Here is a 26,835-nt window from a genome sequence, read left to right as displayed (position 1 = left end):
ATAAAAAATTAACCTTTTTTTTTTTTTTTCTGAGGAGTACCTTGTTTTATGGCCTGTACCCGTTTGTGTGTGTTCAAACAGAAGAACTGAATATGTGCGCTCAGTTCTATCACTACTGGTTTATACTGGAACCAGCTGATCAGTCATTTCAGTTCAATGTTTTTTTGTGACGACATGTGGTCAGACAAGGTGTTTCCAGCTGTCTTAAACTTATTATTCAACTAAAAACCACCTTACACTGCAAAAAAAAAAAATCTGTAATTTAACAGAATTTTTACTGTTTATTTTACAGATTTTTCCTGTATTTTTAAGATACAATAAAATATCAATTAAATTACAAAAATAGACTGTGATTTTACATGTTAAATGCGAAATAACATGGAAAAAAATGTAACTGTGAATAACCATAAAATTTCCATTTTTTGAAAGAAATTTTTCCTCTTTTCACAGAAAAATACAGTTAAAATACATTTGCAAATTACTGTAATTTCACAAAGATTTCTTTTCTATTCATGAGATTAAACTGTTAATTTAAAGTTTAATACTGTAAATAAAAAATAATAAAACGAGATAAAATTACTGACAATTGACCGTTAAAGAAGTGTTTGTTCTGTAAGTTCAACAAAACTTGTTTGTTAATTGACAAATATCTTGTGTAATTACAGGAGGTTTCACAACAAAAATGTTGAATAAATGTATTTTTGTGAATGTATAACATGTATAAGCACTGATAAACGGTCCAAATACAGTTTTTATCAGTGGATTGTACAACTGAGTCTCATTGAAAATTATTTATATATATATTTATAGGGAATTGGATTGTTTTCATGTAAATATTTCATGTAAATATTCTTTATTAAACATTAAAAAGTCAAAGAAAAAAGCAAAATGTCATGTAAAGTTAGGGCAAAAAACTGTATTTTAATTATGGAAAATTACCATATTTTTATGAGATGGTTATTTTCCATTATTTAACAGTATTTTTTTTGCACCCCAGCTGCCAGAATATTACCGTTTTTTTATGGGTTTTATTTTTACACTGTAAATAAGCGTAAAAACCTTGGAGCTTGAGCAGGTTCCTTTTTAAATTTGCCGTCTGGCTCTTTTCTCAGCCGTTAAAGGACATTTGGCTGATGTCGGTCCCCCCTCTGCTGTGTTTCGGGGTTTGCCACCCACTGTCACACTAACCTTTTACCAGAATGGGAGGTGGGAGCCTGGCTGCACTTCCACATCCCTGTCCTGGACACAAAGCCTGCTCTTCTGAACCACCTCTCTGTCCACGTCGGGCCCTGGTCCATGTCTGTTTGTCAGCCTGATACAAACCCTCTGACCCTGTCCTGCTTCAGCTCGGTGCCACCCGTGCTCCAGATCCTCGTCTGGACCGTCTCGTGGGTCCAGGGTTACCGAATGCGCCGGTTCCCTGTCCTGCTTGGTCCTGGTTCTGTCTGTACCGCTCAAGGTTCTAATAGTTCTGGATTTTTCATTATAGTTTAGTTTTATTTAGTTTTGACTTTTTTTTCTCTCTGATTCAGTTAGTTTTAATTCTTTTGTAGAGCAGGTTTGCTAGTTTTTATTAGTTTTGCTTTTTTTCTAAATGCTTAGTTTTAGTTTAATTTTAGTTTTTTTTTTTATATCTTTTCTCTTCTTCTCCGTCGTATTCAAATGAATCCCAGACAGAACTCTGCTGCTTTCTCCCAACTAGGGATGTAACGATTACTGGTAGAACAATAAACCGCAGTAAAATTGCAGACGGTTAGTATTACCGTTTAAATTCTAATTATCATGATAACCGTGTTTGATTACCGCACTTTTAGGGCAAAAAACCCTATGTGAAGATCTCCTTTTATGTCAAATATGAGTATTTTTAAATTTAATTTATTTATTTTGTTCGAGTATAGTTTTAATTTATTACAATTCTAATTTTATATTCCTAATATTTGGAACCAGTATTCACTTTTAAAGACTTTGAAAAGGTTCACTGAGCATCTTTGTGTTATTTATGCAACAAATTATGTACATTTTTCAAATCGGATTTTATATATATTTTTTGGTTTTTTTTTGTCCTTTTATGTTTTTATAGTAGGTTAAAGTGAAAAATAACAGACAGATGATATAGATGAAGTTGTGCTGAAAAAACAGATCCCAAACATGGGTATGGTAAATATTTGTTTATATAGTATATAAAGGCAAAATCAAAAGGACTGAAAAACGGACAAAATAGGCTCAGACCACTAAGGGTTAATATTTGAATGTTTCTGCAACAGAAGGGACATTGTGCCAATTATTTTATTTTACTTTATTTTTTTTAGAAAGAACTTGGTTAAATTATTTCAGTGTGTGTATTAGTACTTTTTGAACATTTTGAGCACAATTTCAACAATACCGCCATAATAATGATAACCGTGATAATTTTGGTCATGAAATTTCCATATCGTTACAGCCCTAGTCCCAACTTTAGTCTCCATGTTTCCAGGTAGAGTGGGGACCAGAAGACAACTCTAAACAAGTGATGAGAAGTGATGGACCGTGAAGTACCATATGGTGCCGCTAGCTAAAATTGCTCGAGTGAAATAAATCGATTTCATATCAATCGGACATTGACAAAGACGAAAATGAAGGGAATTTTATCCATAATTTTTAGAAGTTTTAGTTAGTTTTGTAAGCACACAATACAGTTTCAGTTAGTTAGCATTTTTTTCTTTTAATTATAGTTTTTATTTATTTCAGTTATCAAAAATGTTTTTTCAGTTCTAGTTTTGGTCATTTTCTTAGTTTTCGTTAACGATTATAACCTCGGTACTGCTGAGGCCTTTACGTGCCGTCGGTGGCTCGACAGAACAATGGCACCATTCTCAGTAATGTGGCAGGACATGCCCAGTGGAAATTGAATTGCTTTTCCACAGAAGCAGCTCTGTGACGATCAATTACCCCAACAAGAGCCTTTGAACGGGTCACCCAGAGGACGGAGCAGAACAATACTGTCAGCTCAGACCGATCACAGCCTGGGAACGGGTGCTGGGTTCAGGTCCACCTAATGTTAATGTGGCTGGTTTTGGAAAAATGATGTCATCTGTGTTTCGTAGGTGCTGAGTTGTGTGTTTGTAGTGTTTGATGGACTGTTGATGGACTACTGATGGACTGTTGATGGCCTGTTGATGGACTACTGATGGACTATTGATGGACTGTTGATGGACTGTTGATGGCCTGTTGATGGCCTGTTGATGGACTACTGATGGACTATTGATGGACTGTTGATGGACTGTTGATGGCCTGTTGATGGACTACTGATGGACTATTGATGGCCTGTTGATGGACTGTTGATGGCCTGTTGATGGACTACTGATGGACTATTGATGGACTACTGATGGACTACTGATGGCCTGTTGATGGACTATTGATGGACTGTTGATGGACTGTTGATGGCCTGTTGATGGACTACTGATGGACTATTGATGGCCTGTTGATGGACTGTTGATGGCCTGTTGATGGACTACTGATGGACTATTGATGGACTACTGATGGACTACTGATGGCCTGTTGATGGACTGTTGATGGCCTGTTGATGGACTACTGATGGACTATTGATGGACTGTTGATGGACTATTGATGGACTGTTGATGGCCTGTTGATGGACTACTGATGGACTATTGATGGCCTGTTGATGGACTGTTGATGGCCTGTTGATGGCCTGTTGATGGACTACTGATGGACTATTGATGGACTACTGATGGACTGTTGATGGCCTGTTGATGGACTATTGATGGCCTGTTGATGGCCTGTTGATGGACTACTGATGGACTGTTGATGGACTGTTGATGGACTGTTGATGGACTATTGATGGCCTGTTGATGGCCTGTTGATGGACTGTTGATGGCCTGTTGATGGACTACTGATGGACTGTTGATGGACTGTTGATGGCCTGTTGATGGACTGTTGATGGACTACTGATGGACTATTGATGGACTGTTGATGGCCTGTTGATGGACTGTTGATGGACTATTGATGGCCTGTTGATGGCCTGTTGATGGACTGTTGATGGACTACTGATGGACTGTTGATGGACTACTGATGGACTGTTGATGGACTGTTGATGGCCTGTTGATGGACTACTGAGGGACTATTGATGGACTGTTGATGGACTGTTGATGGCCTGTTGATGGACTATTGATGGACTGTTGATGGCCTGTTGATGGACTATTGATGGCCTGTTGATGGCCTGTTGATGGACTGTTGATGGCCTGTTGATGGACTACTGATGGACTATTGATGGACTATTGATGGACTACTGATGGACTATTGATGGCCTGTTGATGGCCTGTTGATGGACTACTGATGGACTGTTGATGGACTACTGATGCATAATAATTCCTATATAGCTCAATATGTACAAATAGCAAATTGAAAAATCTAAACTAATTTTCTGACTCCTCCCACCATCCAAACACATGCACCGATAGGTTAATGGTCCCTATATGTTCAGTCCTGTGATGAACTGGAGACATGTCCAGGGTGAACTCCGCCTTCACCATAAGTAGCTGGGATAGGCTCCGCCCCCGTGACCCCAGTGAAGATAAAGTGGGTTCAGAAAATGAATGAATGAATAAAGTAACAACAATGAATGGATTTGAATTGAATGGATCAATTATTAGTATTCTGTTTATTTATTCTCTTTTTAGCTTACTGACCGACAGGCCGTAGCTATTGTCGTCATGTGGCGTCCGGCGTCGGCGGGAGCGTCTGTCGTCCGTTACAAAATTTCAACTATCTTCTCTGAAACTACAATTCCAATTGACTTCAGACTTGGTATACAGCTTCTTTATGATGATGGCAACAAAAGTTAGTGAAATTATTTGGATCCAGATCTGACTCTGGATTTGGTGCCACTTTGAAAAATTTCCTCATTATAAGCGATAGGAAGTGGATGGATGCAATAACTCAGTAAATATAAATGATATCCAGTGTAAATGTCTCCAGTCCAGCCCTGATGGGGAGATGACCCAAACAGAATGTCCACATGCTGATCAGGATCTTCTTCTGGATCCGGGAACTTATGGAAAATTTAACATGGGCTCTTATGGGGAAAACATTTTCAATCGTCTTTTTCTCCTAAACTCCAGTTCTGATTGACTTCAAACTTGGTATACAGCTTCTGTATGATGGTGTCAACACAAGGCATTGAAATTATTTCGATCCGGATCTGATTCTGGGTTTGGTGTGACTTTGACAAATTTTCCCATTATAACAGATAGGAAGTGGATTGATCCAATAAATCAGTATCAATGATATCAAGTTGGAATTTGAATTTTTTACAGATCTGATTAGAATATGAGCAAAACATGGACTATTTCTGTAATAGAATAAATACACAGAACTGGGTGAGAATAAATGGCATCTGGATTCATTTCCCAAAGCTTTTCATTTGGCCGGTAAGATACAGGACCACTGGTCCGATTTTAATTCAGTTTAGTTGCTGTGAAAACCACCGTCTTTAGAAAACCCTATAATATTTTGTGTTGAGGTTCTTAAAACAAATAACTCATTCTGTCAAATGTGAGCGGATTAAGTGCTACGTGAAGAGGTGATAGGCGGCCCAGAGTTCAGCATGTGGTCATGTGGTCATCTGGTCAGTGTGACCAGTGTCCAGCTGATGATGCACTGGAGTGTTTTAAAGAGCCTCCAGCATGTGACGGTGCACTCCAGATGACAAGGCAGCCACTGTACACAACAAAGGCCGTACAGTGGAGGGAACCGTCCTCTGGATGGGGGGGGGCTGGTCAGCCTGGTAGTCTCTGGGTAGAGGGCTAAGTGACCCATGACCCCTCCCAACAGAACACAATGCACGTCTTTAATCGGTGCATGTCCACCCCTCCCCAGACTTGCACGCACGCACACACACACACACACAAACACACACACACACACACACACACAGTCTGAGTCACGGTATGTGGGCCAGTGAATGGATGAGGCCCACATTTGAATCAGTCCTGCTGGTTGTGTGTAGACCCACTAGCCCACTTTCCCAGGGTTCTCGGCGCTGTCACCAGAGGCTGTGGTCGTCGTTACTCACTGATCCACGGTGACAAATACCATCAGCAGAGCCCCGAGCAAAGTCATAAAGCAGACTCCTCATCAAAACAACGCCAACAAGTGTTCAGAGAACGCAAACCTCTGCCAAGCACCCCCAACGGTGTGCATGTGTGGATCGACTATTTCTTTTTCAATTCAGCAGTTTCCAGGTTGTTCCATACAGCAGAAAAAAGTTGAAGCTTGGTACCAGTCATGTGTCTGTCAAATTATTTTAAATTCCAATCAATATTTGTTGAGTTCTAATTTTAAATGTGTGGTAAATGGGATTTTCAATGTTAAATGTAAATGTCCACAGAGTCCACATTCCACAGTGGATGTGGACAGTTTTGTGCCAGATACAAGATATTGTTCTAAGCTACAGGTGGGATCCAACTGGAGGCTAATCGGAGTCGTTTTGAATTTTTGATGAATTTTGGAAAATTACTCAATGATGAGAGATCGGAAAATTGTGGATGTTGTGACCTTGCTGTGACCTTGAACTCTGGCCTACTGGGACCAGAATTGAATGGGTTGGTCCCAGGGCCTAGGCCTATCTGTGGGGAAGATTTGGGAAAGATGGTTGGAAGAGTTTTACCCTTAAGTTGTTAACAAACAAACAAACAAACACACAGAGCAAAGTGATCACAATGCCTCCTGGTGGAGGTAGAAGTCTGTCCAATGTTGAAGGAAACGGAACGATCCCTCCTGTTTGTGGAACTGTCAATAATGAACTGTTGGACATTTGAACACACATTGACACTGGACTGGGAATCAATGACATGATGAATGGCTTCCTCACTGGTCCAGCCCTGACTTTGACAGGTGATCCAGTTAGAATGTACTGTGAGGAATAAACAGAACCTTTGACAGGAACACGGTCTGAGCCCAGCTGTTTATGTTGGTTATTCAGGAACCACTCGGTTTATTTTGAGTCATTGATTTTTCCATTTTGGTCTGAAAAATAATGTGATTTCTTAAATGTAGCTGTCATCTGACATTTTGTCTTGAAACTCAAATCAGAGTGGTGGTTGTTGAGTTGAGCTGGTGAAGTCAGGGGTTTTATCATTTAAACTGTAGATGTAACACTTAAATTGAAATGAAAGCATTATGGAAATTCAAACTAAAAGGATTTTTCTAAGATCTAATGGTTGTTGTTGCAAATAAGGCTGCAGCTAATGACTGTTTAAATCAGGGCTCTCAAACTCATATTCCTTCAGGTTCCACATTCAGCCCGATTTGATCTGCAGTGGACTGGACCAGTAAAATAACAACAGAATAACCTATAAATAATGACAACTGACAATTTATGTCTGTGTTTGAGTCCCTCTAAATCTGACCTAGACCACTTTCATATGTGGTCCTAAATCTGACCTAGACCACTTTCATATGTGGTCCTAAATCTGACCTAGACCACTTTCATATGTGGTCCTAAAAATGACCTAGACCACTTTCATATGTGGTCCTAAATCTGATCCAAATCTCATATTCTCCAATGTGACTTCAGTCTGAACGTTCAGGTCGCATTTGTCCAACCTTTACGTCATTGAAATGCGACAAACGTCCCAGTTGTTGGTCGGAGTGGAGGAAAACCATATTTCCTTCTGTAAACACAGTGTGTGTCTGCGTGGTCTAGTATTCCATCAGGACCTCTTTAGTGCATGTGGGTCACTTCAGGGCCACATTCAGTTCAGACTCGAAACTGATAGAAGTCACATGTAATGTGGAATATGAACCAACACACACACAAAAAAATCAGATTTCACCAAATAATCCAAACTGTGCATCAGACCTGCTGTGAACGGAGCCTTATTGTGGTTAAAGTACGACTTCTGTAAGAACCCAGTCTGTCACCTCAAAACAAAGCACCCAAACACTTCCTGTGTCTGTCTGTGTTTGTGTGTGTGTGTGTGTTTGTGTGTCTGTCTGTGTTTGTGTGTATGTGTGTGTGTGTGTGTGTGTGTGTGTGGTTTGAGGCTTCTGTCTAGCAGGAAGTTTCCATTTCCCTTGTGGGCGGCTTGTGGCCTGTTGAAGTGGTGCAGGCCATGCGCTGTGGTGTCTAGCGCCACCTGGGCGTCACTGAGCATTCAGAAGGAGTGTGAACCTGGGCAGCGCTTGAATAATTCAGTGCACGGTCACACGTGAATGTGCGCGCCCACACTGGCTGACTGTCACACCTCTGGCACAGACGTCCTACAGCAGTTCGTTATATTTTCAGCAGGAGGAGAAAACGGCAAATATTTTAAATATATGTGAGAAAACAGAATATTCCTGTTTCTGATGCAGTATGTTGGAGGTTTTAGTGGATGAACAGATACTTTGGAGATGGAAAATATAGAATTAGACTGACATCCAGACACACACAGGTTTGATGGAGCACTGTTGGTTTGTGCATGATACACACACACACACACACACACACACACTTCCATCCCACTTCAGGAGATAAAACTGTTCTTCGCTGTGTGTTTGATTTTCAATTAACCTGATTCTGGGAGGTTAATACTCTGGTGTTCCACCAGCAGCTCTGAGGCGTTCCCTGGACTGGTACCAGTAATGAGTCATCATCAGTTTGAACACACACACACACACACACACACACACCATCATAGGCCTTCTGTGGACTAATCCAGCTGAAATGAGCGCACAGACCAGACCATCTAAACTCAGACTGGGTTTATTCTTTGAACTGTGAACACAGTTTTTACCTGGTTGTCAGTTTGCTAACGGTCCACGTACCGAACCGACCCGTTTCAGTTCACACCTGTTCAGTTCGGTCCACAGCTGTACCCAAACGGCACAGTATGTTGAGAAAAAGAAAAAGGAACAAAAGACATCGTTCGATGCAGAACTTTAAATCCACGCAAGTTCCACACGGACATATTACACATGGCACATTGACCCAAAATATGAGATAGCAGCTGATATAAGGTAAAAAAAAAAAACAACAAATGTGATGTGAACCTGGAAGGAAGAGACTGAAGACCCTCCACCATCAGTCCAGTCCAGTTTGGATCAGACTGAAGACCCTCCACCATCAGTCCAGTCCAGTTTGGATCAGACTGAAGACCCTCCACCATCAGTCCAGTCCAGTTTGGATCAGACTGAAGACCCTCCACCATCAGTCCAGTCCAGTTTGGATCAGACTGAAGACCCTCCACCATCAGTCCAGTCCAGTTTGGATCAGTTCAGGTTCAGCTGAAAGACAACAACAAGGAAAGAGACGGAGAGAAGAACAACGATGTTTACAGAAGATAAACTACAGTAGATCTGAAACAACAACACTAGCTCTGTCTGTCAGGCTGTGGTTCTGTGGGTTCTGTGGGTTCTGTGGTTCTGTTGTTCTGTTGGTTCTGTGGTTCTGTCAGTTCTGTGGGTTCTGTGCTCCCTGTCCCTCCTCCTCCCTCTGATGCTCTGTTTGTGGGTCAGAGGCTCAGCTCGTTCTGCTAATGAGCGCTTCTATTTAAGGCCCCTGTCAGGCTGTGGTTCTGTGGGTTCTGTGGTTCTGTCGGTTCCATGCTCCCTGTAGGTTCTGTTGGTTCTGTCGGTTCTGTGGTTCTGTCGGTTCCATGCTCCCTGTAGGTTCTGTTGGTTCTGTGGTTCTGTCAGTTCTGTGGTTCTGTCGGTTTCATGCTCCCTGTTGGTTCTGTGGGTTCTGTGGGTTCCGTGGTTCTGTTGGTTCTGTGGTTCTGTGGGTTCTGCGCTCCCTGTAGGTTTAGTTGGTTCCATGCTCCCTGTTGGTTCTGTGGGTTCTGTCAGTTCTGTGGTTCTGTGGGTTCTGTGGTTCTGTGGGTTCTGTTGGTTCTGTGGTTCTGTGGGTTCTGTGCTCCCTGTAGGTTTAGTTGGTTCCATGCTCCCTGTGGGTTCTGTGGTTCTGTGGGTTCTGTGCTCCCTGTAGGTTTAGTTGGTTCCATGCTCCCTGTTGGTTCTGTGGGTTCTGTGGTTCTGTGGGTTCTGTGGGTTCTGTGGTTCTGTTGGTTCTGTGGTTCTGTGGGTTCTGTGCTCCCTGTAGGTTTAGTTGGTTCCATGCTCCCTGTTGGTTCTGTGGGTTCTGTGGTTCTGTGGTTCTGTGCTCCCTGTAGGTTTAGTTGGTTCCATGCTCCCTGTTGGTTCTGTGGGTTCTGTCAGTTCTGTGGTTCTGTGGGTTCTGTGGGTTCTGTTGGTTCTGTGGTTCTGTGGGTTCTGTTGGTTCTGTGGTTCTGTGGGTTCTGTGCTCCCTGTAGGTTTAGTTGGTTCCATGCTCCCTGTGGGTTCTGTGGGTTCTGTGGTTCTGTGGGTTCTGTGCTCCCTGTAGGTTTAGTTGGTTCCATGCTCCCTGTTGGTTCTGTGGGTTCTGTGGTTCTGTGGTTCTGTGGGTTCTGTGGGTTCTGTGGTTCTGTTGGTTCTGTGGTTCTGTGGGTTCTGTGCTCCCTGTAGGTTTAGTTGGTTCCATGCTCCCTGTTGGTTCTGTGGGTTCTGTGGGTTCTGTGCTCCCTGTAGGTTTAGTTGGTTCCATGCTCCCTGTTGGTTCTGTGGGTTCTGTCAGTTCTGTGGTTCTGTGGGTTCTGTGGTTCTGTGGGTTCTGTGCTCCCTGTAGGTTTAGTTGGTTCCATGCTCCCTGTTGGTTCTGTGGGTTCTGTGGTTCTGTGGGTTCTGTGCTCCCTGTAGGTTTAGTTGGTTCCATGCTCCCTGTTGGTTCTGTGGGTTCTGTGGTTCTGTGGGTTCTGCGCTCCCTGTCCCTCCTCCTCCCTCTGATGCTCTGTGTGTGGGTCAGAGGCTCAGCTCGTTCTGCTAATGAGCGCTCCTTCCTATTTAAGGCCGGCGCCCTAAATAGATCTCTTAAGATCCGTTAATCGGCGCTGAGGCCTCCTGTGCTCGCTGTGACGACAGCGTGGACGCGGCGAGGCGCTTCAGTCCGGTACCTGCACCTGCCGCGTCCACATCCCTAACCCTGCTCACAGCTCGTTCCACACTGGACTGTTCCTGCTTCTGTGGACCATGTTTTCCTACCTGAGGAGCCCCCACTATATAGTGAGTATATGTGCGTGTGTGTGTGTGTGTGTGTGTGTGTGTGTGTGTGTGTGTGTGTGTGTGTGTGTGTGTGTGTCCAGGCTTAGGCCACTGGGCTGTGCAGGTGTCAGTGGGTTAGGCTGCTATCACTGTTTATGCTGATGGGGGGGGGCTTTCTGTTTGGCACTGTCTAAACCCGTACTAGTATTATTAGTATTATTATTTGGTGACATTTAGTTGAAGTGCATTCAGTCAGTATTTATATTTCTACATTTTTAGTATCTAGATGTGATGCAACTCTGCTGAAATCGGTAAAATGTCCATGGTTCGACGCTGAAACCTTGAGTCCAGTTCTGTCAAACTCATTTTAGTTCAGTTCCACATTCAGCCTAATTTGATCTCCAGTAAAATAATAACAGTGAACAAAGTAAAATTCTATTACGATAATGGTTGCATCTACAAAGTTTCTTAAAAATCAGAATAATAGGAACAACTTGAAATGTCTTAAGAAAAGTAAGTGCAATTTAAAAAATATTCTGCCTCTTTTAATCATTTACTCGTGTACATTATAACTTACAGATCACGGTGGATCTAAAAACGCACAGAACATTTAATAACAGAATATTGGCAACATTGCATTTACTTTTCTTAAGACATGTCCGTTTGTTCATATTTATTCAGGTTATTCACATTTTTTGTAAAAGTATAGTTTGGTAACGTAAACATTTTCATATAATTTAACTTTTTTTTTACACCAAAACAAGGAGAAAATTTGTAGTTGTCATTATTTATAGAATATTATGATAATATGTTACTGCTCTGATCCACTTGAGAACTAATTGGTCCGTATGTGTCTGCATGTGGAACCTGAATTAAAATGATTTTGACACCATTAATTGTTAATATCTTCAGTGTAATTTTTGCATTTCACTAATTCATCCTACGGGCTGGGTTGAACTGTTTGGCGTTCCGGATTTGGCCCCCGGGCCGCATGTTTGACACCTGTGCTTCAGTCAGTCGTGTTGTTTTCACACTAATACTGTGAACTACATGTGGGTTAAGTCATCGATGTGCACCGTACTTTATTATGGGCTTTAACTGATGTTAAAATGCAGCAGAACTGAGTACTGTCATCAGATTCACTCATGTGATACTGGACTGGTCTGTGTGTACTCCAGTTTAGTTAACTATCATCCCATTACACATTTTTACAAAGGTCTGTCTTTTTTAGTTCCACTCGTCTTTGGAGTGAACTGTCTAAAAAGCTGAAGGACTGATCAACTTGATGCACTTTTAAAAAAGCTCTGAAATCCCATTTGAACTAAACTGAATGTTTTTGTAGATGTACGGTCAAATAAACTGTACGTCCCTTTATATATTCCAAATGTAAAGTTTCTGTAGGAAATTCATCCTAGGGGCCGGATCGGAACCTTTGGCGGGCTGCATTTGGCCCCTGGGACGCATGTTTGACACCCCTGTTCTAAAGGAACATCTAAGTCAGTGCTTTTCGACCATGGAGTCAGGACCCCACATGGGGTCGCCTGGAATTCAAATGGGATCACCTGAATTTTCTAGTAATTGATAAAAAATTAAAACTTACTAATAAAAATTTACATTATTTAGTCTAAATGTTGCCTAAAATTAACGTTTATTTGCAACGTATTATAGCAAACTATTACACGGTCATAAACAAACTAATTTTAGCAAATAAAATGTCTCTGTTTTGAATGTCTGGGGTCAACAGAAATTTCTAATAATTTATAAAAATAAATAAATAAATAAATAAAACTTATGAATGAAAATGTACATTATATAGTCTAAATTTTGCCTAAAATTAACATTTATTTGCAACATAGTAGAGCAAACTATTACACGATCAAAAACAAATTAATTTTAGCGAATAAAATGTCTCCGTTTTGAATGTCTGGGGTTGCCTGAAATTTCTAGTAATTTATAAAAAAAATATTAAAACTTACTAATAAAAATTGACATTATATAGCCTAAATGTTTCCTAAAATTAATATTTATTTGTAACACATTATAGCAAACTGTTACACGATCAAAAACAAATTAATGTAGCAATTTAGCAAATAAAAAGTCTCTGTTTTTAATGTCTGGGGTTGCCTGAAATTTCTAATAATTTATTTAAAAAAAATAAATAAATAAAACTTACTAATAAAAATGTACATTATATAGTCTAAATGTTGCCTAAAATTAACATTTATTTGCAACATAGTAGAGCAAACTATTACATGATCAAAAACAAATTAATTTTATCTAAAAAAGTCTCTGTTTTGAATGTCTGGGGTCGCCTGAAATTTGTGATGTTAAAATGGAGTCAGGAGTAAAAAAAAAGGTTGGGAACCACTGAACTAAGTGACCCACAGTGGGTGCGTAGGGACACTGGGACCTTCACGTACCTGGGGTCTAGCGGTGATTCAGATCCACTGGGCGGCAGGGTAGACCCTGTCAGTGAGCAGAGAGGATGCTGGGAGCTGAGGCGGGGCCTTCAGGTGGTGTGTGCATGTGCAGATGTGCCTGGCTTCATTTCCTGCTGTTTGAAGCTTCAGTTCGGTCCACTCCTGTGGGGAACAGCAGAACGCCGTCGGCTCACACCTTTTCCACGTGTCTTTAATCGCTACGGCCATGTTGGCTCACCGCAGACCGACCCCCACGTCTCCACGGCAACAGCAGCTGTCAGATCTACCTGCTGTGGCTTCATTATTTTTCTGTCGTCCCAGCTCTCTATCTTTCTTTCTGTGTTAGTCTTTGTTGCCGCTCCACCCCCCCCACCTGTGCCACCTCCTTTTATCCCTCTATTCATTCTTTCTTTCCTTCTTTCTTTTCCTTGTCTTGTCTTTGTCAGCTGCTCAGCTGGGTCTGAACTGCTCTTTGTTTTCCTCTGTATTAAGAGCCCTTGTTTCACGTACTGTGTGTGCTCGTCATCGCGCTTCGTCGTTAAAATGTACAACTTTACAGCAGAAAATAATACAAAAACCTGTTTGGTCTAAACAGACAATTACCACATTGATGGCATCTGTATGTGTTTAATTCTCCCTTTTATAAATGATATTCAACCTGATGATGATAAACCCATCTGTAGAACAGTGCACTGCCACAGTAGTATTAATGACCCATAATGCACTGGGGCACATGTACTGTAAACACCTCCCTGAACACAGATACGCTGTTAAGAACAGGAGGCACCACTTCTGATTTCACTTAAAAGCAAACATGAGAAAGATTCTGTAGTTCAGTTCCCGTTCTGCTCATCACTGTATGAATCCAAAATACAAATGACGAAAACTAGAATTGAAAAAACATTTTTGTTAACTGAAATAAATAAAAACTATAATTAAAAGAAACAAATTATAACTGAAACTGTATTGCGTGTTTACAAACGAACTGAAATGGATAAAAATTATGGTTAAAATTCCCTTCGTTTTCATCTTTGTCAATGTCGGATTGATACGAAATCGATTTATTTCGCTCTAGCAGTTTTCTGTGCTGTCACCATACGACACTTGACGGTCCGTCACTTGTGTTCACTTGTGGTTTCTAGTCGTCTTCTGGTCCGCACTCTACCTGGAAACACGGAGACTAAAGTTTGGAGAAAGCAGCAGAGTCCTGTCTGGGATTTATTTGAATACGACGACAGAGAAGAAGAGAAAAGATATAAAGAAACTAAAACTAAACCAAAACTAAGCATTTAGAAAAAAAATGAAAACTAATAAAAACTAGCAAACGTGCTCTAAAAACAAATGAAAACTAACTGAATTCAAGAAAAAAAAGTCAAAACTAAATAAAACTAAACTAGAATGAAAAATCCAAAACTATTAGAACCTTGGCCCTAATACACAGTGTGCATTTAGGTCTTTAATTCTGACTAAAACCTTAACGTAAACCAGTAGAGTCCCTTTAGCATAACTAAAACTAATATTAGCGTTATTGTCAGTTTGTCTGCCTTTTAGTGTGTGTGTGTGTGTGTGTGTGTGTGTGTGTGTGTGTATCCAGTTGTCATTGCTATTGAACAGGGCTAACAGAGGGGCTGCTACAGGGCTTTAATTCCTTCTATATAGGCTTTAACAGCTCACTCACCTCAGCAGAACTGTCCAAGCTCGTTAAGAACCTACTTTAAAACAGTGTCAAAGGACGTCGTTACATAAATGTGTCATGACATTTATCATTAGCTTAAGGACCTTAACCCATACGCACCCACGGCATTTCTAAAAATATTTTATTCTCTATATTTAACCTTTCTTAAGTCATTTATCACCATTTATTATAATATTATCTTCTGTATTTTGTGTTTTTTCAGTGTAACTCCTGTATTTTCCTCTATTTAATTCACTGATCCTGTAGATGTTCATTAAAGCTCAGATTACAGTTGATGGTTCTTCCATCAGATACAGATCAAACTGAATGAACAGTGTCTTTTTCAGACCAGTCTGTCATTAACTGAACATAAACCCAGTGTGTCCATCCACTGTCATTTAGTCTGTCATGATTATCCCGTATTGCCATTGATTTGAACAAATGCATGAAGCAAATGTGATCGTACTAACTTTGGTCTGCTTACTGTTTGGTCTGCTTTCTTAGAATAACTGTCTGTCTGATATAAGGCTGAAAATGCCCCCCCCCCCACAATGAGATAATATGGGTAAATTATAGATTTCCTGAATCCTTAGAGTCATGTCAGTATTGCACTGTTTGTATTCTGTTTCTCTGATGCTTCCTGATACCACAGGACTAAAAGAAAAGAGATGATGTAGGTGAAAATGGTAGGGGAGGTGTTCCGGGCATGTCCCACCGGGAGGAGACCTCGGGCAAGACCTAGGACACGTTGGAGAGACTATGTCTCTCAGCTGGCCTGGGAATGCCTTGGGGTCCCCCCGGAAGAGCTGGAGGATGTGTCTGGGGAGAGGGAAGTCTGGGCATCCCTGCTTAGACTGTTACCCCCGTGACCCGCCCCCGGATAAGCGGTGGATAACACTGGGTTACAAAAAAATTTTTTTGCAAGTTGTCTAGGTTTTTTCAACTGAATTAGAACCATTTTGCACCGCTAAATCCAAAAATGACATCTGTTTTTCTCAATCAGGTCAGGTTTTTTTGCTAATTTGATTTTGAAAAATTTGATCTTCTCACAAAATTGATTACATTTTTGTGACTTTATCAGTTGATTTTTATACAGTTCTCACCCAAAATAGGTTTATGAAACTTTATGAAACTTGTGACTTGATTCCTGTTAGGCACAATGGTGTATTCAGCGCAGATGTAGCAGAATACATCAGGCTTATTTTTGCAAGATCTTCTAGTCGAAGCCATTTCATTCACCTGTAATATTAAAAAAACCATTAATCATAAATTAGCAAAAGTAAAATCTTCAGAACTCATTTATTGCAAGAAATATGAAAGAATTTTGTATCATATGACTTGAAAATGCCCATAAATGTAAGCAAAAATGTTAAAAAGCCAATATGTAGCATAGTTCAGAAAGTTGACCTGATTGAGCAAAATTAATGTGATTTTTGGATTCAGCACACCAGAATTATCCTAAATCAGCTCAAAAAACTTAAACAATAAATTTGTTGTTGACCAGTGTAATGGATGGATGGATGGTAGGAAAATGTGACTAAAAGTTTGAAGAGCTCCAGTGTCTTATGTACTGGTCAAAATAATTCACAAAAGAGCTCGAATGAAAGCCCAGAGTGTCCCCTTTAAAATGATACCAAACATATTAATATAAAATATTTAAACATGTCCTTAATCGGGGCCAATACCAAGATAGGCACCAGTGTCAAAAGTGCATTTTTTCAACAGAGTGTAGTGACTTCAAGAGTTGATAACAGTAATTTAGCTGTGACTTCAGAAAGGTTCTCAGACCAAAATGTTGATTACAGACATGTATGGTTTCAAAAAGTATAACCAACCTTTGCCTCCTTGAGTGGTACCGACATCTCGTCTGGCCCGTGGACTAATTGATCCAACTCCATGGGTTTGACTGGAGAATCAGTGTTGGAGAAGATGACGGTGTTTCCACGGTAACTACGGAGCCTCTGAACGTCCAAATATGGTCATATCTGATGACCCTGAAAAGATGAAGAACTGTATTTGACACCAATTATTGAAATGGATTGGTGGATCAGCAGGAACTAAAAGGATTGTTAATATTTTAGTGTAATTTTTTGTATTTCTCAAATTCATCCCACGGGCCTGATATGACCCTTTGGCAGGCCGGTTTTGGCCCACGGGCCGCATGTTTGACACCTGTGGGTTACAGGAACACATGCAGATGAACTGGAACCAGCTGATTTGAACCTTTTATTTTGATCCTTTTGTCTCACATGTTGGTGTGTGCTGTAGGTGAGTGTGCTGAAATAGTCTCTGAGAACAGAATGGAAGAAGACCGTGAACATGCACTGTTCTGCTGCCCCCCCCCCCCCCCTCTTTGAAAAAGAACATATTTGATCACTTGTATGTTCTCCTGGTATGTGTTGGAGTGGAAACTGTCATTTCTGCCACCGGCTTCCACCTGACATGACACGTTGCCTTCCATGTTCACAGCTGTTCAGGACACGTTAGAACAGATTAAATGTGGTGTGTACTGACTGCAGATGGAGACGGACGTGCACACATGTTTAATATGTAATGACGATAATAGCAACATGTTTACAGCGGTGACAGAAACTGGAACCACTACATGGAATCTGAAACGGAATCCACTTCAGTGTGATGCAGTGTTCCACATACTGTCTTAATGTAATTGTTACATAAGAGACAAAGGAATGTGTGTTTTTGTGCTGCAGATCTGAGCTGAAGTGCAGATGTTGAATCAGTGTGTAGACAGGAGAACAGTGTAGAGCAGGGGTGTCAAACTCGGGTTTTTCCAGGGACCACATTCAGCAAATTTAATCTGAAGTGGGCCAGACCAGTAAAATAATAGCATGATGGCCAATAAATAATGACAACTGCAAATTGTTTTAGTGCAAAAAATGACATTTAATTATGCCAGTATTTACAAACTGTCCAAACAAAAAGGATGTGAATAACCTGAAAAAAATTAAATTTGTTAAGAAATACAAATACAATTTTATCAATATTATGCCTCAACTTATCATTTATACATATGCATTACAGATCTGATCTACAGAGACACAAAGCATTTAGTAACAGGCAGAATATTGTTAAAATTGCGCTTAATTTTCTTCAGACATTTCATGTTGCTCATTTGTTCAGGATATTCACATTTTATTGTTAAAGGATAGTTTGTTAACGTAAACATTTTCAGAATGTAATGTTTTTTGTGCTAAATCAAAGAGAAAAAATTGGTGTTGTCATTATTTTTTTGGTTATTATGATATTATATTTGAGTTTGATGCCCTAAATTGCACTTTGCAGATTCATCCCGCTGGGCCGCCGGGCCAAAACCTATGTTTGACACCTGTGGAGTAGATGAACGCTGCAGTTTTATGGGTGGAAGTGTCCTGAGGTTCAGCCTGTTGTCCAAACTCTTAGACTCACACAAACGCACAATTAAACACCACAGAAACAAATGATGTCTTTTCCACAATGTCAACAGAACGGTGTCTGTGCAGATGAGGAACCAACTGGAGAGCTTCATTTATGATCTAGAACCTGAGCAGGAAGTCAGTTTGGATTTGGAACAGACGCACGACTGCATGTCCGGTTCACTGAACAGTTTATGGATCAGAAACAGTGGTTAGAATGGGACACTGTGTGTGTGTGTGTGTGTGTGTGTGTGTGTGTGTGTGTGCGTGTGTGTGTGTGTGTGTTTGGGACACTTCAGACCGGTGCTAGTGTTGTCCTTTTCTTTAGTCTGTGTCCAGAACGTCCAAAACCATCCACAAATGAACAGCTTTGGAACTGAATCCATACATATACTTACACTGATCCAAGGTTATTATCGTGAACGAAAACTAACAAAATGACAAAAACTAGAATTGTAAAAACATTTTTGTTCACTGAAATAAAAACTAGAATTAAAAGAAAAAAATAATTAACTGAAACTGTATTGTGTTCTTACAAAACTAATTAAAACGGATAAAAATTATGGATAAAATTCCCTTCGTTTTCGTCTTTGTCAATGTCGTAATGATACGAAAGCAATTTATTTCGCTCTAGCAATTTCAGCCAGCAGCACCATACAACACTTTTTGGTTCGTCACTTGTGTTCACTTGTGGTTTCCAGTCGTCTTCTGGTCCCCACTCTACCTGGAAACATGGAGACTAAAGCAGCAGAGTCCTGTCTGGGATTTATTTGAATACGACGACAGAGAAGAAGAGAAAAGAGATGACAAAACTAAAATTAATACTAAAACTAAGCATTTAGAAAATAACAAAAACTAATAAAAACTATCAAACCTGCTCTAAAAACTAATTAAAACTAACTGAATTAGAGAAAAAAAAGTCAAAACTAAATAAAACTAAACTAGAATGAAAAATCCAAAAGTATTCTAACCTTGCCACTGATCCAAACAGAATAAACTGTCATGAATGTTAAAATAGTGTTGATCAGCTGATCCTTTGTGTTGGTTATTCCAGAGGCAGGACCAGTGAGCAGACAGGAGGACATGTCCATATGTGATGGAAGTGTTGGACATGTAGCTGGTCCTGGCTCTGTAGAAGCACAGACATGATGCAGACACGACACTGTTGAATAATTCAAGTTCTACATTTGTGTGACTCCTTTGTTCTTCCTTTGCCCTCTTTTTGTTTTCTTCTCCTCCTTTTTTCTGGTCTTTCTCCCTCATCTTCTTGTTTTTCCTGTTCTCTTCAGTTTTTCTATTTTTATAAGATTCAAATACTAGACTTATCATTTCACAGTCCTCTCTAAATAATCAGCATCATCCTTTGAAAAACCCCAGATGCACCATCACACACTGGTTTAACATCTGTGGTTTCCAACCTTTTTTGGCTCGTGACCCCATTTTAATGTCACAAATTTCTGGGTTTTTTTGGCTAAAATTAATTTGTTTTTGAACGTGTAATGGTTTGCTATACTATGTTGCAAATAAACGTTAATTTTAGACAACATTTAGACTATATAATGTAAATTTTTATTAGTAAGTTTTAAATTTTTTTTTATAAATTGTTAGAAATTTCAGGCGACTCCAGACATTCAAAACGGAGACATTTTATTTGCTAAAGTTAATTTGTTTTTGATCGTGTAATACTTTGCTATATGTTGCAAATAAACATTAATTTTAGGTAACATTTATGCCATGTTTCCACTGCGTGGTACCGCCTCGACTCAACTCGACTTGGCTCGTTTCTGTTACGAAAAAGGACCTGGAATCTGGTACCTGGTACTAGCTTTTTGGTGTCACCTCCGCCGAGGTTCCAGGTGATCCTGAACCGTGATGTGTAAATGCTGCAGACCACTGATTGGTCAGACAGTTTCCTCTGTGACCCACCCTTTTACAAAAAACAGATGCGGAAGTGGACAGTAAATATTGCGGTACATTAATTCACATGATAACAGCCCAAAACTACACCATGGTCGGTCGAGGAGATTCAGTCTTTGGTGGCCGACGTAAAAATTCAGACGAGACAACATGCAATGAGCGAGTTTTCAGCAACTCTCTGAACAGACGACACGGAAATAACGCACCACATCACTATGACGTCCAGGTACTGAAAAGTCAGTCGTATCCAGTAATGGAAACGGTCTGCAGGAATGTCGAGCCGAGGTGAGCCGAGCTGAGCTGGTTCCACATACTGGAAACGTGGCATTAGGCTACATAATGTAAATTTTTATTAGTAAGTTTTAATTTTTCATCAATTACTATAAAATTCAGACGACCCCATTTGAATTCCAAGTGACTCCACGTGGGGTCCAGACCCCAAGGTTGAAAAACAGTGCTTTAACCTGTCGGTCATTTCTGACGCTAACATCAGCCTGTGTCCATTACGTTAGACCCAACTGTAGAGTGGTGGTGTCATAGCCTTTTACAGTGACATCCACTCCTGTCAGTGTGTCCACTGGAGACCATGGACACAACTGTGCAGTACCTGCAGAAGTGAACAAATACAGATCCATTTGGTTCTGTCGGCCCATTGTCCCCCAGTAAAGAACACATTCCCTCTGAACAGTCCACAGACATTTTTAGACCTGTAGATCAGAAGGACATGGACTCTGAAGACTGTCAAAGGGACGTTCTTTTCAGTATTTTGTGTAATATTTCCATAGTCTTTCTGCATTGTTCTATTCTATTCTGTTCTGTTGTATTCTATTTTGTTCTGTTCTATTCTGTTCTGTTGTACTGTATTATTATTGTTTTCTATTAGAATGTTTCTTTTCTGGCAAAATTCTCATTTTCCCATTAGACAAATTTATATGTGTAAGTTAAATTCACGTTATTTGAGGGTCAATGGAAAAGTGCCTAGTGTCCTCACCCCCCCACCCCACACACACCCCCACACCCCCACAGAAACACAGCAGCAGATTAGCAGTGAAGATCTGAGGGAATATTAATAACCTATTATGAGTCCCATCCAGCTGCCCTCTGGACCCACGCTCAGTGAGAGTGGGGAGGTGTGTGTGTGTGTGTGTGTGTGTGTGGGGGGGGGGCTTCTACAGGACTGTGGCCCCTCCCACTGTTGGACCTGCTGCTGTTGTTGTCTTCATGTAGTTCTGCACAAGTATCCAGTCACACTAAAACCCACTGTGCATGAGTGTGAAGTTTAGGAGGACAAATATCCTCAAAGTATCTACTGAAGCGTTCCGTGTGCAGCCCCCCCCCCCCCCCTCCTCCTCTTGACACCCCCCCCAGACCCCTGACCCATCCAGCCACTCAGCTCCCGGAGAACGGAGCTGGTGTAATTAGTTGGAACCAATCACGCTGAAGGCATTAGGATGGGATTAGTCATTAAGTGGGGGGGCTTAGCTGTCAGCTGTCAGCCATGAAGGAATGCTGCTCAGTCTGTTTGAGCCGCACCGAAACCAAGAAAAACATAGAAATACAAATCTGAACGCAAAAACTACAGGAGTTCGAATACAGCACAGATGTCTGGGGCTGGGGGGGGGGGGGGGGTGCATGGTTTTGTTCAGTCTTTTGTACAGTTTTTCGTAGTTATGTCTGAGTGGACTTTATGTTTGGATGTTTTTCCAAGTTTAGCCTCATTTGATGTTGTGTGTCCCCCCCCCCACACACACACACACACACTACTTTTGAATTGGATTGAAGTAATGCTTTGATATTTATTGTAATCTATCTTCTGTACTGACAGTTTCTCCTTCATGTTGTGGGCGTCCTCCTATGGCCTAGCCTTACCTGGGTCGTCTGCTCGGGGACGGGGGGGGGGACCCTAGACCCTTCTGTCCCACATGTCAGACTGTCCTTTGTACCGTTTGGTCCTGTCAGAACTAGGGATGTAACGATTACCGGTATAGCGATAAATGGTGGTAAAATCACAGACGGTTAGTATTACCATTTAAATTCTAATTCTCATGATAACCGTGTTTGATTACTGCACTTTTAGGGGAAAAACCCCCATGTAAAGATCTGCTTTTATGTCAAATATTTGAGTATAGTTTTAATTTATTACAATTTTGATTTTATATACCTGATATTTGGAACCAATATTCACTTTTAGAGTCTTTGAAAAGGTTCGTTAAACATCTGTGTGTTATTTATGCAATAAATTATATACATTTTTCAAATCGGATTTTATGTATTGTTTGTGTTTTCTGGCCTTTTATGTTTTTATAGTAGGTTAAAGTGAAAAAACATAATAGACAGATGATATAGATGAAGTTGTGCTGAAAAAACAGATCCAAACATGGGTATAGTAAACATTTGTTTCTATAGTATATAAAGGCAAAATCAAAAGGACTGAAAAATGGACAAAATAGGCTCAGACCACTAAGGGTTAATATTTGAATGTTTCTGCAACAGAAGGGACATTGTGCTGATTATTTTATTTGTTTGGGTTTTTTTTTAATACAACTTGCTTAAATTATTTCACTGTGTGTATCAGTACTTTTTGAACATTTTGAACACAATTTCAATAATAGCGCGATAATAATGATAACCGTGATAATTTTGGTCACAGTAACCGTGATACGAAATATTGATATGCTTCCATTCCTAGTCAGAACAGAACACACCCTCTGTTTGCGTCGGTCCCTTCACTCAGACAAACCCTTTGAACACAGACAGGCTTTGGATGACAAAGACCTCTAGAAATGAGTCATAGCAAACAGATTTCTCAAAGCTCCTTCCATTAAAGAAATTGAAGTTTGCTTCACTTTGTCATCAATATTTTGTCCCCAAACCTGTCCATGGCTAAACAGGACAAACTGATGCTGTCAGGCTGTTGGCAGGTGGTTTGACTCTCTGAAGCCAGAATTCATTTATGGGGCCCTTCCCGTTCCGTCTCCTCTCCAACCAGGAATCCATCACATGCTGTTCTTGGCTTTGATTGGACGGCCGTGTGGGGAACAGATTGCGGCGCAGCTCTGTCATCCTGTCTCACACTTGGATGGTGGAGCGGCGCTGCTGTGAAACGCTGAATGAGGAGGTCAGGAACGGGAGGGGCCGGGGTGCAGAGCCCAGAGAAAGGCCGTTCTGCAGGAGGGGGCGGGAAAAGCCACATGGGTACTGTGGAGGGTCAGGACCTTTAACCCCCAGGGGTCAGGGTTAGGGTGGAGGACCCAGGAGTGTCAGCAAAGACATACATATGCACATGCACCTTTGTGTTTCACCCTTTCACACACACCCCCCACTGCTGTTCCCATAGTGCAGGGCTCTCAAACTCATGTTCTTTAAGGTTCCACGTTCAGCCCGATTTGATCTGCAGTGGGTCGGACCAGTAAAATAATAACAGAATAACCAATAAATAATAACAGCTCTAGGGATGTAACCATATGAAAATTTCATGTCATGGTTATTGTGACCAAAGTTATCACGGTTAAAATTATTATCGCAGTATTGTTGAAATTGTGCTCAAAATGTTCAAAAAGTACTGATACACAAACTGAAATAATTTAACCAAGTTGTATTTAAAAAAAATAAACTAAAATAAAATAACTGGCACAATGTCCCTTCTGTTGCAGAAACATTCAAATATTAACCCTTAGTGGTCTGAGTCTATTTTGTCCGTTTTTCAGTCCTTTTGATTTTGCCTTTATATACTATATAAACAAATGTTTACTATACCCATGTTTGGGATCTGTTTTTTCAGCACAGCTTCATTTATATCATCTGTCTATTATTTTTTCACTTCAACCTACTATAAAAACATAAAAGGTCAGAAAACACAAAAAAAAATTTAAATCCAATTTGAAAAATGTATATAATTTATTGCATAAATAACACAAAGATGCTCAATGAACCTTTTCAAAGTCTTTAAAAGTGAATATTGGTTCCAAATATTAGGAATATAAAATTAAAATTGTAATAAATTAAAACTATATTCAAAAAATAAATTAATAAATAAACTCATATTTGACATAACAGCAGATCTTTACATAGAGTTTTTTCCCCTAAAAGTGCGGTAATCAAACACAGTTATCATGATAATTAGACTTCAAATGGTAATACTAACCATCTGTGATTTTACCACGGTTTATCGTTATACCAGTAATGGTTACATCCCTTGACACCTCCAAATTTTTGTCTGTTTTCATGCAAAAAAAAAAACCATTAAACTGTGAAAATACATACTTTTACAAACTATCCAAACAAAAAAGACGTGAGTAACCTGAAAAAACTGAAATTTCTTATGAAAATTTGTTGCAATTTTAACAATCTTCTGCCTCCACTTCTCATTAGTCCATGTGCATTCTGGATCAGATCTACAAAGACACTAAACACTGAGGAACAGGAAGAAAAGAGTTCAAACTGGACTGAATTTAATACAGACATTTCAGGTTGGACACATTTGTTCAGGTTATTCACATTTTATTATTTCAGGATAGTTTGTTTGGGACCAGGACACAGTAGGAGACACTGGGACTAGGCTATGGTCAGGTGCTGCTGTGGGGGGGGGGGGCGCAAGGGGGCGTCGGCCTCCAACAGTGAGACGTGCTCCACAAACCCCACCATGTTCAGTTCACAGTGAACGGCACATGTAAAAACAAGGTCTGCGTCGTCCCATGGCAGCAGCTGAATGTGCCTCTGCTGCACAGACCTGCAGATATTTGATCTACACACACACATTCTGAAATGTTCCAGGAATGTGTCCATGTGTTTTTAAGTAAGGAACGGGACAGAAAAGGAGAAGTCGGGTTCATTCTGGACCGCCGCTGTTCTGTTCGCTCTAGTTCAGCCCAGAGGAGAAGCCAGACCCTGGGCTCCTGTGGGCGCCAATCACATGACCTCGGATCTGAATAGTTTGACTCGGTTGCTCTAGTTCACAGGTGTCAAACATGCGGCCCGGGGGTCAAAACCAGCCCACCAAAGGGTCCAATCTGGCCCCTGGGATGAATTTGTGAAATGCAAAAATTACACTGAAGATATTAACAATCAAGGATGTTAGAATCATTTTAGGTCAATTAAATCTCAAGTGGGTCAGAACCAGTAAAATACTATCAGGATAAACTATAAATAATGAAAGCTACACATTTTTCTCTTTGTTGTAGTGTAAAAAAAAAGTAAAATTACACAAAAATGTTTACATTTACAGACTAGTGTTTTACAAAAAATGTGAATAACCTGAAATTTCTGAAGAGAAGTATGTAGAACTGTACCAGTATTCTGCCTGTTACTAAATGTTTTGTGTATTTGTAGATCCACTGTGATCTTTAAGTTGTGATGCACATGTGTAAATGATAAACTAAGGCATAATATTAATAAAATTACGCTTATTTTTCTTAAGAATTTTCAGGTTCATATTTGTTCATGTTATGTTCAAGTATGGTTCGTAGATGTAAACATTTTCATTATGGAGTTTGACTTTTTCACTCAAAAACAGAAAAAAACTTTGGAGTTGACATTATTTATCAGTTTTTATCCTATTATTTATATTATTTTCCTGGTCCGGCCCACTGTAGATCAGATTAGGCTGAAGGTGGAACTGAACTAACATGAGTTTGACAGCCCTGCTCTAGTTAAAGTCACTTACTGACATAGTTCTGTTCGATCCAAGACCCAAGTACAGCAGGTTGGTCCATGGCCAATCACAGCGTCCCCCCCCCCCCACCATATGCACATGAGACCCAACATGGCTGCAGGCATCCCCCGTCCTCAAAATCCAGCCTCGCCCTTTCTCATTAACATTTCAAGAAGAAAGCCTGATTTGAAAAGCTCTACGTAGCACAGAATTCAGCCAACGGGGAAGAGCTGACGACAGTAAAACTGTTGAATGATCTTCTGGATGGGACTGTGATTACAGGAGATTTAAACACAAAAACAACTTAGAATTGAACTAATTTGCATTTTAAAATTAGATAATTAAGAAAATACTCTTTGAATACCAGCAATTAAAACAAGGAGTGATACTGAGAAATTGATATATTACATAAGTCTTATTGATAAACACAATCTGTACAAATTAAGAGCGTACACTCTTAATTTCCGATTTTTAAAATTCCATTTCAAATATACTATTATGGTTATTCTGCTGTTTTACTTGGTATTTTTATTTCATTGTTTTAATTGTACAGCTGTTTTTTTGTCTTCTTAATCTATTCTTGCATTTTGAGTCTATAATTTTTGCTTTTTAATCTTCTGTACGACACTGTTTTTAATTGTACAGCTGCTTTATGTCTTTAATCTATTCTTGCATTTTATTTTATTTTTTATTATTTATTTATTT

General features: G+C 40.1%; 1 protein-coding gene across 5 annotated transcripts in view; it reads left to right on the top strand.

The window, feature by feature from the left end:
• LOC115411432 (rho GTPase-activating protein 12-like) overlaps window positions 1-26,835 on the top strand; it is an 85,844-nt gene that overhangs the window by 22,054 nt on the left and 36,955 nt on the right. Inside the window, exon 1 of one of the 5 annotated variants that reach the window (XM_030123558.1) lies at window positions 10,916-11,076. The exons of the other annotated variants lie outside the window; for them this stretch is intronic. Within the exon in view, the coding sequence (XP_029979418.1) occupies window positions 11,044-11,076 (33 nt within the window). The 5' untranslated portion in view covers window positions 10,916-11,043. Of the gene's footprint in view, window positions 1-10,915; window positions 11,077-26,835 lie in introns of those variants that run through there. 5 annotated transcript variants of the gene reach the window in all.

This window comes from Sphaeramia orbicularis, chromosome 20, assembly GCF_902148855.1.
Source record: "Sphaeramia orbicularis chromosome 20, fSphaOr1.1, whole genome shotgun sequence".
Taxonomy (NCBI): domain Eukaryota; kingdom Metazoa; phylum Chordata; class Actinopteri; order Kurtiformes; family Apogonidae; genus Sphaeramia; species Sphaeramia orbicularis.
This window is presented reverse-complemented; position numbering and strand designations above follow the sequence as displayed.